This window comes from Emys orbicularis, chromosome 13 (assembly GCF_028017835.1).
Source record: "Emys orbicularis isolate rEmyOrb1 chromosome 13, rEmyOrb1.hap1, whole genome shotgun sequence".
In the NCBI taxonomy this organism is placed as follows: Eukaryota; Metazoa; Chordata; order Testudines; family Emydidae; genus Emys; species Emys orbicularis.
Genome location: NC_088695.1, coordinates 25,950,792 through 25,965,251, shown reverse-complemented (window position 1 = coordinate 25,965,251; position 14,460 = coordinate 25,950,792). Strand labels below are relative to the sequence as shown.

Genomic DNA, 14,460 nt, shown 5'->3' with positions numbered 1-14,460 from the left:
AGCTAAAGTTAGTTTGTTACCATAAGAACATAAAAACATAGAACGGCCATACTGGGTCAGAACAATCATCCATCTAGTACAGTATCTTGTCTTCCAACAGTGGCCAATGCCATATACTTCCAAGGAAATGAACAGGATAGGGCAATCATCAAGTGATCCATCTCCTGTCATCCAGTCCCAACATCTGGCAGTCAGAGATTTAGGGACACTCGGAGCATGGGGGTTACATCCCTGACCATCTTGGCTAATAACCACTGATGGACCTATCCTCCATTAACTTATCTAATTCTATAATTTTGACCTTCACAACATCCCCTGGCAACGAGTTCCACAGGTTGATTGTGCATTGTGTGAAGAAGTACCTCCTTTTTTTTTGTTTTAAACTTGCTACCTATTAATTTCATTGGGTGAGCTCTTGTTCTTCTGTTATTAGAAGGGGTAAATAACACTTCCTTATTCACTTTCTCCACACCCAGTCATGATTCTATAGACCTCTATCATATACCCCTTTAGTCATCTCTTTTCCAAGCTGAACAGTCCCAGTCTTTTTAATTTCTCCTCATATAGTAGCTGTTCTATACCCCTAATCATTTTTGTTGCCCTTTTCTGTATCTTCTCCAATTCCAATATATCTTTTCTGAGATGGGCCAACCACATCTGCACACAGTATTCAAGATGTGGGCATACCATAGATTTATATAGTGGCATTATGATATTTACTGTCTTATTATCCGTCCCTTTCCTAATGGTTCCTAATATTGATGGCTTTTTGACTGCTGCTTCATGTTGAGTGGATGTTTTCAGGGAACTGTCCATGATGACTCCAAGATCTCTTTCTTGAGTAGTAACAGCCAATTTAGGCCCATCTTTTTAAAGATATTATTGGGATTATGTTTTCCAGTATGCATTATATTATCAGCACTGAATTTCATCTGCCATTTTCTTGCCCAGTCACCCACGTTTGTGAGATCCAAAGTGTGCTTTGGACTTAACTATCTTGAATAATTTTGTATTATCTACAAATTTTGCCACCTCACCATTTACCCCTTCTTCCAGATCATTTATGAATATGTTGAACAACACTGGTCCCAGTATAGATCCCTGGGGGACACTGCTATTTACCTCTCTCCATTCTTAAAAAATGACCATTTCTTCCGAACCTGTTTCCTCTCTTTTAACCAGTTCCTGATCCATGAAAGGACCTTCCCTCTTATCCCATGACTGCTTAGTTTGCTGAAGAAGCTTTCATGAGAAATCTTGTCAAAGGCTTCTGAAAGTCCAAGTACACTATATCCACTGGGTCAACCCTTGTCCACATGTATATTGATTCTAAAAGATTTGTGAGGCAAGATTTCCCTTTTCAAAAGCCATGTTGACTCTTCCCCAACAAATTGTGTTCATTTATGCATCTGACAATTCTTCTCTTTACTATATAATGAAAGATGGAATGGATCAGCAAGGAATGCTACCTCTTGGAGGTCAGAAAGTATATGGAAAATGTGAGAACTGCCAAAAGCCAAACAGAGCTGGACCTTGTAAAGGAGATTGAATCAAATTAATATTAGTAGTAAAAGGTTCTATAGCCATATAAAGAAAAAGAAAACAAGGAAAGAAGGAAGTGGGACAACTAAGCACTGAGGATGGGGTGGAGATTAAAGCTAATGGGGAGGGATAGCTCCGTGGTTTGAACATTGGCCTGCTAAACCCAGCATTGTGAGTTCAATCCTTGAGGGGGCCACTTAGTGATCTGGGGCAAAATCAGTACTTAGTCTTGCTAGTGAAGGCAGGGGGCTGGACTTGAGGACCTTTCAGGGTCCCTTCCAGTTCTATGAGATAGGTATATCTCCATATATAATATAGGTATGGCCAAACACCTACACAAATACTTTGCCATAGTTTTTAGTAAGAGTATTGAGGAGCTTTGGGGTAATGGCAAGGTGTCTAATGGAAATGAGGATATGGAAGTAGAAATTACCACATTCGAGGTGGAAGTCAAACTCAAACAGCTTAATGGGACCAAACTGGAGGGCCTGGATAATCTCCATCCATGAATATTAAATGAACTGGCACATGAAATCGCAAGCCCAATAGCAAGGATTTTTAATGAATCCATAAATTTGGGAGTCATACTCTAGGACTGGAGAATTGCTAACATGGTACCTATTTTTAAGAAAGGTAAAAAGAAATGATCCAGGAAACTACAGGCATGTAAGTTTGACCCAATTGTATGCAGGGTCTTGGAACAAATTTTGAAAGAGAAAGTAGTTAAGGACAGAGGTAATTAGTAATTGGGATAAAATACAACATGGTTTTACAAATGGTAGATTGTGCCAGACCAACCTGATCTCATTCTTTGAGAAGATAACCCATTCTCTAGACAAGGGAAATGCAGCAGATTTCATCTACCTGGGTTTCAGTAAGGCATTTGATACAGTTCCACATGGGAAATTATTAGTTAAATTGGAGAAGATGGAGATTAATATGATAATTGAAAGGTAGATAAGGAATTGGTTAAAGGGAAGGATACAACTGATGATACTGAAAGGTGAACTGTCAAGCTGTAGTTCCTCAGGGATCTGTCTTGGAATCAGTCTTATTTAACATTTTTTAGATGATCTTGGCACAAAAAGTGGTAGTGTGCTAATAAAATTTGCAAATAACATAAAGTTGGGAGATATTTCCAATATGGAAGAGGACTGGACTATCATACAAGAAGATCTAGATGACCATGAAAACTGGAGTAATAGAAATGGGATGAAATTTGGTGTAAAATGGTGTAAAATGCAAAGTCATGCACTTGGGGACTAACAACAAGAATTTTTGCTATAAGCTGGGGACTTATCAGTTGAAAGAGACAGAGGAGGAGAAAGATCTTGGTGCATTGGTTGATCACAGGATGACTATGAGCTGCCAATGGGAACCGGCCATGAAAAAAGGCTAATGTGATATTAGGGTGCATCAGTCAAAGTATTTCCAGTAGAGATAGGGAAGTGTTCGTACTATTAGACTAGACAAAGCACTGGTGAGATCTCATCTGGAATATTATGTACAATTCTGGTCTCTTATGTTTAAGAAAGATGAATTCAAACTGGAACGGGTTCAGAGAAGGGCTACTAGGATGATCAGAGGAATGAAAAATCTGCCCTCTGAGAGGAGACTCAAGCAGCTTGGCTTGTTTAGCTTAACCAAAAGAAGGCTGAGGGGAGATATGATTGCTCTCTATAAATACGTCAGAGGGATAAATACGAGGGAGTGGGAGGGGTTATTTAAGTTAAGTGCCAATGTTCACACAAGAACAAATGGATATAAACTGGCCATCAACAAGTTTAGGCTTGAAATTAGACAAAGGTTTCTAACCATCAGAGAAGTGAAGTTCTGGAACAGCCTTCCAAGGGGAGCAGTGGGGGCAAAAAAACTAACTGGCTTCAAGACTGAACATGATAAGTTTATGGAGGGGATGGTATGATGAGACTGGTACATGCCATCGTAGGCAGACTCTGACTGCTAGTAGCAAATATGCCCAATGGCCAGTGATGGGACACTAGATGGGGAGGGCTCTGAGTTACTACAGAGAATTCTGTCCCAGGTGTCTGGCACTTGCTGAAATGCTCAGGATACAACTGACTACCATATTTAGAATCAGGAAAGAATTTTCTCTCAGGCCAGATTGGAAGAGCCCCTGGGGAGTTTTCGCCTTCCTCTGCAGCATAGGACATTGGTCACTTACAGGTTTAAATTAGAGTCAATGGTGGGGTCTCTGTAACTTGAAATCTTTAAATCATGATTTGTAGACTTCAGTAACTCAGCCAGATGTTATGGGTCTGTTACAGGGGTCCGGGGGTGAGGTTCGGTGGCCTGCAATTTGCGGGTCAAAAGAGATGATCATGATGGTTCCTTCTGACCTTAAATTCTATGATTCTATAGTTTCAACCAATTTGCTGGTACTGAAGTTAGGCTTACCAGCCTGTGATTGCCAGGATCACTTCTGGAGCCTTTTTAAAAAATTGGTATCACATTAGCTATCTTATAGTCCTCTAGTACAGAGGCTGATTTAAAGGTATAAGTAATGTAGTACAATTAGTAGTGCTGCAGTTTCATATCTGAGTTCCTTCAGAGTTCTTGGGTGAATCCCATCTGGTCCCAAGGACTTATTACTGTTTGATTTATCTTTTTTTTTCCCAAAAAACTTCCTCTATTCATACTTCAATCGTGGACAGTTCCTCAGATTTGTCACCTAAAAAAATGGCTCAGGTGTGGGAATCTCCCTCACATCCTCAGCTGTGAAGACCAATGCAAAAAAAAATCATGTAGCTTCTACACAATGGCCTTGTCTTCCTTGAGTGCTTCTTTAGCACCTCAATCATCCAGTGGCCCTGCTGATTGTTTGGCAGGCTTCCTGCTTCTGATAGACTTTAAAAAAAAAGTCTGTTAGTTTGAATTTTTGGCTAGTTGCTCTTCATATTCTTTTTTCGGCCTGCCTGATTATACTTTTACACTTGACTTGCCAGAGTTTATGCTCCTTTCTGTTTTCCCCAGGAGGAGCTGACTTCCAACTTTAGCTAAATTGACTTTAGCCACTTTTATTCCCTAAGAAGAATGTTAACACAGAGACTTACACCAAAAATAGTCAAATCAGTTTGAGGACACTCTGATGTAGTTAAATGGGTGCAATTTTGTGTGAAGAACAATTCCTGAGATAGATGAGAGATTAGATTAGATTTATCTCAAATATAAAGCATTTGATGAAAAATTCTTTTCAGTCTTTGGTGAAATACTTCTCCCTGTCCCTACCCACCGCCTCCCGGTCCAGTCCAGTTCAGTATTCCTTGTGTTACTTGTTTTTAAAATCACGTTGCATTTATTTTGCATTCCCAAAAATTTTCAGAGTCTTCAGGGTGCTGCCAATGTTTATACTGCCAGTGAGGTTCCACTGCAGAAGCTGTTGAAGGAAAGTTGGGTGCATTTTTCAGCTGGGCTGGCAACATTTGGGCTTCTTAGCCTGGAGGAAGCTGTGGCAGAGGGTTGGGGCCTGGCATACAAGCCTAAAGCCATGTTTCATGAGAGTTCTGCATGTTTCATGAGAGTTTTCCAACCCCCTCCAAAAAAATAATAATAAAATAAAAATCCCGGTCACCTTTAAAAAGTCTGAAAATGCCCAGGGAAGCCGTAAGGGGTTCTGTCATGGCTTGCACTGTAACTTTGGGGGCTTTTGTGCTGTGCAGCTATGGTTTAGATCCCTGACACCAGTAGCCAGCCCACAAGCAAAAGATCTCAGCCTGGCTCTCACCCACCTAGCTACTCTTTGCAGGGTGACATCAACGGTCCTTCCAGTCCCTCCCCACAAACGTCTTCCCTGCATTCTTAATTACCAGACACTTGGACCATTCCCTGCTGGCTTCTCAGCCCTGGAGGGGTGAAACTAGCCCCCAGTTATCAGGTCATTTTGGCACACACAGTTTGCACACTGGAAACCTGCTTGGGAAAAAAATAAAACAAAATTTATTTAATAGGAAAACCACAGATTCAAAGATGAACTAGTAAGAGGAAAGCAAACAGATACAAGTTACATAGAAAACAAAGATGCCACTACAAGTTTTATACTTTCATATTAGAAAAAATCCCTTTTTTAATAAGAGTTACCTAGTGGCTTAAAACAGTTTGCCTGCGTACCCCCTAACTATAGAAGGGATCCAGCACTCATGGCTAGCCTCCTTCTTTGGGACTGTCCTATCAAGTTCTGGATGATCTTCAGTTCAAACCTCTTCCATTTTAAAAGGGTTTGCAGATTTTTTTTCCTTCAGCCACTATAGATAGTCAAAGTGGGGGAAAACTCCCTCCTTTCTGAAGTATCAGAGGGGTAGCCATGTTAGTCTGGATCTATAAAAAGCAACAAAGGGTCCTGTGGCACCTTATAGACTAACAGACGTATTGAAGCATAAGCTTTCGTGGGTGAATACCCACTGTGTCGGATGCATGTAGTGGATATTTCCAGAGGCAGGTATAAATATGTAGGCAAGAATCAGTCTAGAGATAACGAGGTTAGTTCAATCAGGGAGGATGAGGCCCTCCTCTAGCAGTTGAGGTGTGAACTCCAAGGGAGGAGAAAGTGCTTTTATAGTTGGCTAGCCATTCACAGTCTTTGTTTAATCCTGAGCTGATGGTGTCAAATTTGCAAATGAACTGAAGCTCAGCAGTTTCTCTTTGAAGTCTGGTCCTGACGTTTTTTTGCTGCAGGATGGCTACCTTTAAATCTGCTATTGTGTATCCAGGGAGATTGAAGTGTTCTCCTTTCTGAGTTTCTGAAGCTGGGTTTTCTATTGAGTTTCAGGCTGTTCCCATTAGCTTTGATAGTTCCTCTTGTTCTGGGCTGGACAATGATTAGATGCTTGAGATAGCCCTCCCTCCCTGATTACTTCACTGCCCTGTTGCGAGGTAAAGATGAAGTTACACTACAGTTACAATTTTCAATGTCTACATATACATATATTCATAACCATAAGCTGTATACATATCTCATGACTATTAAATTATGTGCATTACAAAGCTTCATAAAAGATCTTACTCGGTATAATCTTACAGTAAAACATAGTATGCGATCAGTTGGTTAACTCGGCATTGCCTTAATTGACACCACACTAGAGTAGGCTGCTAGAGAGGTGATGATCAAGTGGGGCTACGCCACCTGTGGCTGCGGCAGAGAGCCTCAAAATATGAACCATCTCCTGCAGTGCCAGCTGGTTGAACATGAATGCTCTTCCAGTGACCTGGCAGAGTGCAATGATCGGACAACTGTCTCCGCATGGATGTGGTGGGAAGCAGTATGAGAACACATAAAAAAGAAGCTGGTTTTACTGCTTATTTTGGGAGGTTTAAACCAAACCTTCTGTTCTCCCCTTGGGGTGTCTGGACTCTGAATGTCACAAAGACAATTCCCCAGTGTTCTGTGATCACTCACTCACTCACTCTCACACAAATGATTTACAGCAACTACCCAAAAATCACTCTCCCCTCCGCCCAAAAATTTTGAAAAATATATATGCGATGTTTACGGCAAACAGAGAAGTTAGATAAAAATTAAAATACTCTTGTTGGAAGGTCACAGTGTAACATGATTTTATTTCTTAGGAACCAGAAGATCTATTCAGGACAAGATCTCTTCAGGTGTGGTGGGTCTTTAACAACCATCTGTGACCGGAGTCCCAGGGGAGCCAACTGAGGTCACTCAATTAGAGTGAACTGGAAAGAACGGGTCAGACAATCCCGAAAGCTGGTGGATATTCCAATACTTAGATTTACCAAACCAGCACAAAACAGCTTCTATCATACCTCACTGGTTACCCAGAAGCCAACAATACAGTTCCCTTAAAGCAACCCAGCCAGACACCCAAGTGAAATATGATGAGGATTACTGAAAATCTTATTCATCGTATTAAAAAGTTCTACCAATCCCAAAGGATCGGACACATTACCTCCCAAGTTACACGCTTATAGCCAATTCTTATTAACTAAACTAAAATTTATTAAAAAAGAAAAGAGAGAGAGTATTGGTTAAAAGATCAGTATATATATAGACATGAGTACAATTCTTGAGGTTCAGATTCATAGCAGAGATGGTGAGCTTTGTAGTTGCAAAGAGTTCTTCAGAATTAGTTCATAGGTTATAGTCAAATGTGTATATTCAGGGTGGTCCAGTCAGGATTGGGATTTTGGCATGAAGCCTCAAGCAGATCTGAGATGACAGGATCAGGACCCAAGGGTCTTTTATACAGTTTTCTAGCAGCCGCTTGACCATACAGTCCTGGGTGAACATTAGGCTTTTGGTGTAATCTTCTGTTTCCGAAACCTCACCGGTAATTAACTATATGGATTAACATAAGATTATTTATCCATTAAGCAGTTTATCACAAACTTTAAAGAGACATAAAGACAATGACATTATTGCACCCAAGATTCATCGAAATGTTAATATTCCCTTTTGATCTGTGAATCAATAGCTATAGTGACAGACAGGAACTGTCTGTTTACATGGCAAACATTTAACAAGCTATAATTAAACACATACAATTAGTATCACCTCAAATTCTCTAACAATACAGGTTTCATTTCAAAGTTCTAGTTTATCTACCATGGAGTGTCCCTAATTACCATTCACATATTCTTCTAACATGTCTCTAATGGTTGAATCTGGGTCAATTAGCCTGCAGGATGCTTAACCCTTTCTGGTCATGTGTCACACTTTGTATAAGATTCATTGCAATTATAGAACAGTGATAGCAATAATGATTTGCATGATTATATTTTAATTAGATATGTCACACCATCCTATTCAGAGACTGACACTCAGGCACTCTTCCCTACCTCCTCATCACAAGGAAAATAAGGTGAAAATACAGCAAAGATAATCCTAAAGACTCAGACATACCAGAGTTCAGAATCTCAAACAGACTTCATAAACTGTACATAGACAGATTTCCCAAATTGTCACAACATCTAAAGTTACAAGTATGCTATCTTTTAAAGGACAAAGTTCAGGTTGAGTGTGTTTCAGCTGATTTGGGTGACAGTGAATGATTCTGGATTCTGTGAAGTGGGGAATTTAGCCATTCATTCCCAGGTGTTTTAAAGGTGCAGAAGTTTTTTAAACAAAGAGTAGCTGTGTGACACTGCACCCTATATTCTTCACATTGATATGATTATGATATGATTATGGCATAGTATTGATGTCTTTTATGCAAGATAGGTCATGTGAGATATCATTGAAAAGGTTATGATTTACTGAATATGATTATCCTATTTGTATGCATGTATCATTTCTGTATCTGAAGTTAGGAATATTGACTATATATCTGTATGACAAATGTGTTTACACCTGGGGAACGCCCATTAGTGAGAATGCACTCAGCCTAGATGGTTCACTGGGGAGGGTCATTAGAGAAACAATAGGCCTTAGAAGAAGTTTATCTCCCACCGGGGTGCCACCTGGAATTGGGGTACCACTGAGCCCCCCTGACCCACCAGCCTGGGCTCCCTTTACATTGTACTTCTGTGACCAGCACACATACAGATAGGTACACACCCAGCTGCAGTACATACAGAGCTGCGATCAGCGCTGCATGGGGAGGCTACAGCTAAGGAACTGCCCAGCTACTCAAGTGCACATCCCCCCTCTGGAGTATAAACCCAAAATTATACCATCTCGTGCTGCACAGAGATCTATACAGCGTAAGCTCATGAAGTTTGCCCCCACCCTCAATATGGAGAAAGATATGTAACTGCTTTCTGCCCCAAGTTATGTTTCCCACACACTGGTTTTAGACAAAGCAAAAATAAGTTTATTAACAACAAAATATAGATTTTAAGTGATTATAAGGAACAGTAAACAGATCAAAGCAGATTACCTAGTAAACAAACAAAACATACAAACTAAGCTTAATATACTAAAGAGATTGGATATGAGTACCAAATCCTCACCCTAAATGATGATTCAAGCAGGCTGCAGTGATTCTTAAGGGGCCAACTGCACTTGCTTACAGCTTAAAAACCCCAGGTGTTCCTTTCACAGGCTAAAAATCCCTTTAGCCTGGGTCCAGCACTTCCCTGCAGTTCAGTCCTTGTTCCACAGGTGATTCCCAGAGTCTTTTTGGGGCAGGGAGTCAGTGAAGAACCAAGATGATGTCACTCCCCTGCCTTAAATAGCTTTTGCAGATGGCAGGAACCCTTTGTCTCAAAGCTTGGCTCCCATGCCAGTCAGTGGAAAAACACTGGTATTCCAAGATGGAGTCCAGTACCAGGTGACCTGATTACATGTCCCTGTAGTGCCACAGCAACCATGAGTCAGAGGCTGTTTGTAGGATCCTCAGGTTGCTCTCCCCACCCCACAACCCCACCCTCCATCTTCCCGGTGGGAGATAAACTTCTTCTAAGGCCTATTGTTTCCTCTACTAGCCTTTCCCACCCAGTCATCTAGTGCATTCTGCCTAATGGGCATTCCCCAGGTGTAAACACATTTGTCATACAGATATATAATCAATATTCCTAGCTTCAGATACAAAAATGATACATGCATACAAATAGGATAATCATATTCAGTAAATCATAACCTTTTCAATGATATCTTACATGACCTATCTTGCATATAATACATCAGAATTATGTCATAATCATATAATAATATCACTGTGATGAGTATGGGGTGCAGTGTCACAAGCTGAACTCCACTAAAACACTCTTGCAACAGTTGCTTTTTTCAAATAATAGTTTAGTGGAAGAGACACAAAATGTCTCCCAAAGTACTCTCTAGAACAAAATCCTGCAAATACAGAACAAGATGATAGAGACAGAAATGTAGGTGTAACCCAGACCCTATCCATGTGGTGCTCTGTCCCCATCTAGCGGCTGGGCCACATATAAAGGAGGATGAGGTTGCTGTGGTCTTGGGCTCTGTAGATCAGGTAATAGTGGCTCATGCTTGGAGATTCAGAGGCCCTAGATTCAATCCCTGCAGCTGACAACACACCCAGGAGCATGGTGCAATATAGGCAAACTAGAAATCAGAGGCTTTCCCACCCATGGTACTGAGAATGTGGGTCAGGACAGAGTGGAAGCCAAGCCAGTGTTAGTGATAACTCAGTGACATTCACTCCTGTACAGAAGACTGGCCCAGGCACTGCTTAAGTCTCATATCAGGCTTTGGCCCATGGTCTCAAGCTGCTGTTCATAGAAATAATAGAATAGCAGGGTTGGAAGGGACCTCAGGAGGTCATCTAGTTCAACCCCCTGCTCAAAGCAGGACCAATCCCCAGACAGATTTTTGACCCAGATACCTAAATGACCCCCTCAAGGATTGAGCTCACAATCCTGGGTTTAGCAGGCCAATACTCAAACCACTGAGCTATCCCTCCCCCTAATGGTTAACTTACTAAGAGACTGCTGACATCCCATTGGCCACGGCCTAGGTTTTTAGCACTGACCAGCAGCACCAGGAATGTTTAACTGTTCTTGTGTCTAGTGGGCTTCTGCTGACACTGGCCACAATCAGGCAGGTGGGCCAAGTGGGAGTGCTGGTATTCTCTAAGGAAATAGACTATCTGGTGGGGAGAATCAGCCGGACTTCTCTGTCGAGCTCTCCTTGTTTCTTCCATCCTGTAGACACTTCAGGGGCCATATCTTCTGGCATTGCTGCGATATTTTTCCAGCTGACTTCATATCTCTTCCACGAGGGCATTTCAGCCTTACATTTTTGTGGCTGTATCAGACAGAGAGGGAGCATTTGGGTTGTGTTTCTGTGTAATTGCCCCCTTAGCCAGGATAGATTCAAAGGCATCTATGACAGGTTTCAGAGTAGCAGCCATGTTAGTCTGTATCCGCAAAAAGAACAGGAGTACTTGTGGCACCTTAGAGACTAACAAATTTATTTTATAACGGCATCTATGTTGTGCCCCACTTGCTTTGCTTACCTTGAGACTGCTTCGACTGGCCTGTGAGCAGTTTTGCTCTTTCAATCATCTGAACACGAAAAGAGGCTTCCACGAGCTGAAGCTTTTCTTCCCCCACCCCTACTGTTCTCTTTAATATGCTCTCGTTCAGCCTGAGTGAGAATAAGAGGCTGGAGAAACCAGTGTTTTGCATTGTCCTTAACATATTCTCAGGTGTGCAGCCTTCACAAAGCAATTCACTGACAAGCTTGTGCCATCCAAGGAAGCTAGGGAAAGGGAAACAGCAAAGGACCGATATTCCTGCACGCACTTCTCAGCCCTTGCTATCCCATGCAGTTGCAGGAGAGGTTCATTTTGATGAACCTGTCTGTTCTGCATGGACAAATATTGCACAGGCATTAGCCTCAATGTCTGTGGACACAGCCACCACCACACACACTTTTGCAGCATGCTGAGAGCTAGTGGAGTGCTGCCCTCCACGGCAGAGGTGACTGCATGTCAGGGGTGCTGTATGTGTTTCATTCTGGGGTGAAGACTACTGACAAGTCCTGGGGTGTTGGGACCCCCCGGCCTGGTTGTGTTGGGTGTTTCTGGACACGCTGTGAGCAGTCACTGAAAGCCTTGCAGTGAAAGGAATGCAGAGGAGGCAATTTACTGACCCTTAATCCTGGCCATTAAACAGTCCCCCAGCCCAATGACACAAGACTTACATTGAATTCTGCTGTTAGCTTTGAGAGGGCACAGTGTGCAATAAGACTAGATGATCCCTTACGTATCATCACAGAGGTGTCAATATTAACTTAAGGTCACCATGGCAGTATGCAAGCAGGCCAGTGTTCAAGGGCCAAAGTCACTGCACAGCTCTAAACAGGTGGTCATATTTCCCCAGGATTAGGGCAAAGGTAAGATCCAGAAGGTGCCACAGAAACTGCTTCCTTGGAATAATTGTGGGGTTGTTTCTTCAGGCTGTAACCTAATTTTGGCAGGTTGTTCTACCTGCTCAGGGTCAGGTACTGTGGTGGTACCAATGAGTCAGACAGACATCTCAAGGCCAATGTACCTCCACTCCAAGACTTATGTGGCTTAAAATCCAACAAAAAGGGGGGATGTGCTGAGTCCCCATTTATGTAACAGAGCATCTAAAACAGAAGAATGACAGGCAGACCAGTTCACTTTTCATGGAACAAACGGCACCGCACAGAGCTGAATGGTTTGTATGTCAGCCTCTGTTTCCCTGAGCTTCTCAGAGACTTTGGGATGGACCTCATATTTCTGCACTGATATCCAGTGCCCTTAGGAAACTAAACACCAAACAGAAAATACAGTGTCCCACAGGAGCACCCCACGCCCCTCAGAACGAGTTCACAGCTGAATTTACAAAACAAAACAAAAAAGTTTTTTTTGAAAAAATACAGAGAGAGCGACTCTGATTGAAACCAACATCCATGGGACATTCATGGCCAGTCACTGACAAACAACAAAATCACTTTATAATATAATATAATATAATATAATATATAATATAATATAATATAATATAATATAATATAATATAAAAGTCAGAATGATATCGTTGAAAGGAAACATCTCGACCTTCGAAATGAAATGTTTTTATAAGGATGCTTCAATGTTTCTGAAACACATTTTTTGTTATTTTTGTTTCACGCTAAATTTGGAAATTTCAGCTTTTTGTTCCAATTTGGGACAAAAGGAAATTTCTAAATGTCAGAATTTCCCACAGACTGGACATTTTGTTTTCCAACCATCTCGAATTCTCAGTGACCTGGTAATACTACAAATCACACAATATTGTGACATGGACTCAGTACATGGGGTTCATTGTGTGACATGTTACAATTGCGATATAGCACACAGTCACTCATGTACGAACTGATATCCCCACTGTACCTGTATGGCTGTGTGTGCATACACGTGATGTACACTGTGTCCATGTGTAATATATACATATTCACACAGTGCAAATAGACCTTTGAGTTCCATGATTGATAGCACAGTGCTATGGCTGCCTCTGGCAATGCCTAAACCTCTGAAGGATAAGGTGAAAGGCCTGATGGGTCTCCATGTTTGTGCTGCTTCAGACATTATCCAGTGCACCAGGAGGCCTTGTTCCAGAGCGCTGTTCTCTGCACACCATCCCTGCTCTCCCTCCTGTGACCACACCCTCAGCTGCTCCTAACACTGTTTCCCTTTCTTTTCCCCTCCCAGCTGACAAAGAAGCTGATGAATATTACATGAAGAGGAGACACCTTCCTGATCTGGCAGCACGAGGGACCCTCCCTCTCAATGTCATCCAAATGTCTCAGAAACAGACCAACCACAGAGAACGGCCCCGCCGACCCATACGGGCTATGTCCCAGGACAGGGTGCTGTCCCCTGAGAGGGTCATGCCCGAGGAGTTCAGCATGTCCTATGAACGGATCCTCTCTGATGAACAGCTTTTGTCCGCAGAGCGCCTCCATTCCCAAGACCCCCTGCTCTCCCCGGAGCGCACGGGTTTTGCAGACCAGTCCATGTCGCGCGCATTGTCACACACAGACGTCTTTGTTTCTACGCCTGTCTTGGATCGCTACAGGATGACAAAGATGCACTCCCATCCCAGTGCCTCAAATAACTTGTACAATACCTTATGTATGAACCAAACTTCCGCCAAGCGCCAAGCATTCGCCTCCCGACGGCACAACACAGTGGAACAACTGCATTATATCCCAGGACACCACCACCATTACCGCACAGCGAGCAAAACAGAGGTGACTGTTTGATATGACACGGTGCATTGTAGATAATCAGTAAGGACTGGTGTGACCCCAGCACCCCAAACTGCAGTGGCCTTACAGGCCAAGATAACCTCTAACTGAGTGTCTGAAAAAACTTTTCTGACAGTCACATCTGCATTGTTTTTAAAACCATTCTCATGTTGTTGACATAAGAAGAAAAAACGGGCAATTGGAGAGAATCCCCAACATGCGCCAGTTTCTGTCAAAGAAAGCCATAGCAGTAGGTGGCA

General features: G+C 42.2%; 1 protein-coding gene across 1 annotated transcript in view; it reads left to right on the top strand.

Moving 5' to 3' along the window:
• The window catches only part of SHISA6 (shisa family member 6), a 399,346-nt gene extending 385,131 nt beyond the window's left edge, over positions 1–14,215 (top strand). The window contains exon 6 of the mRNA XM_065415678.1: positions 13,662–14,215. Coding sequence (XP_065271750.1) covers positions 13,662–14,215 — 554 coding nt within the window. The remainder of the gene's footprint in view (positions 1–13,661) is intronic.
• The last annotated feature ends 245 nt before the right edge of the window (positions 14,216–14,460 follow it).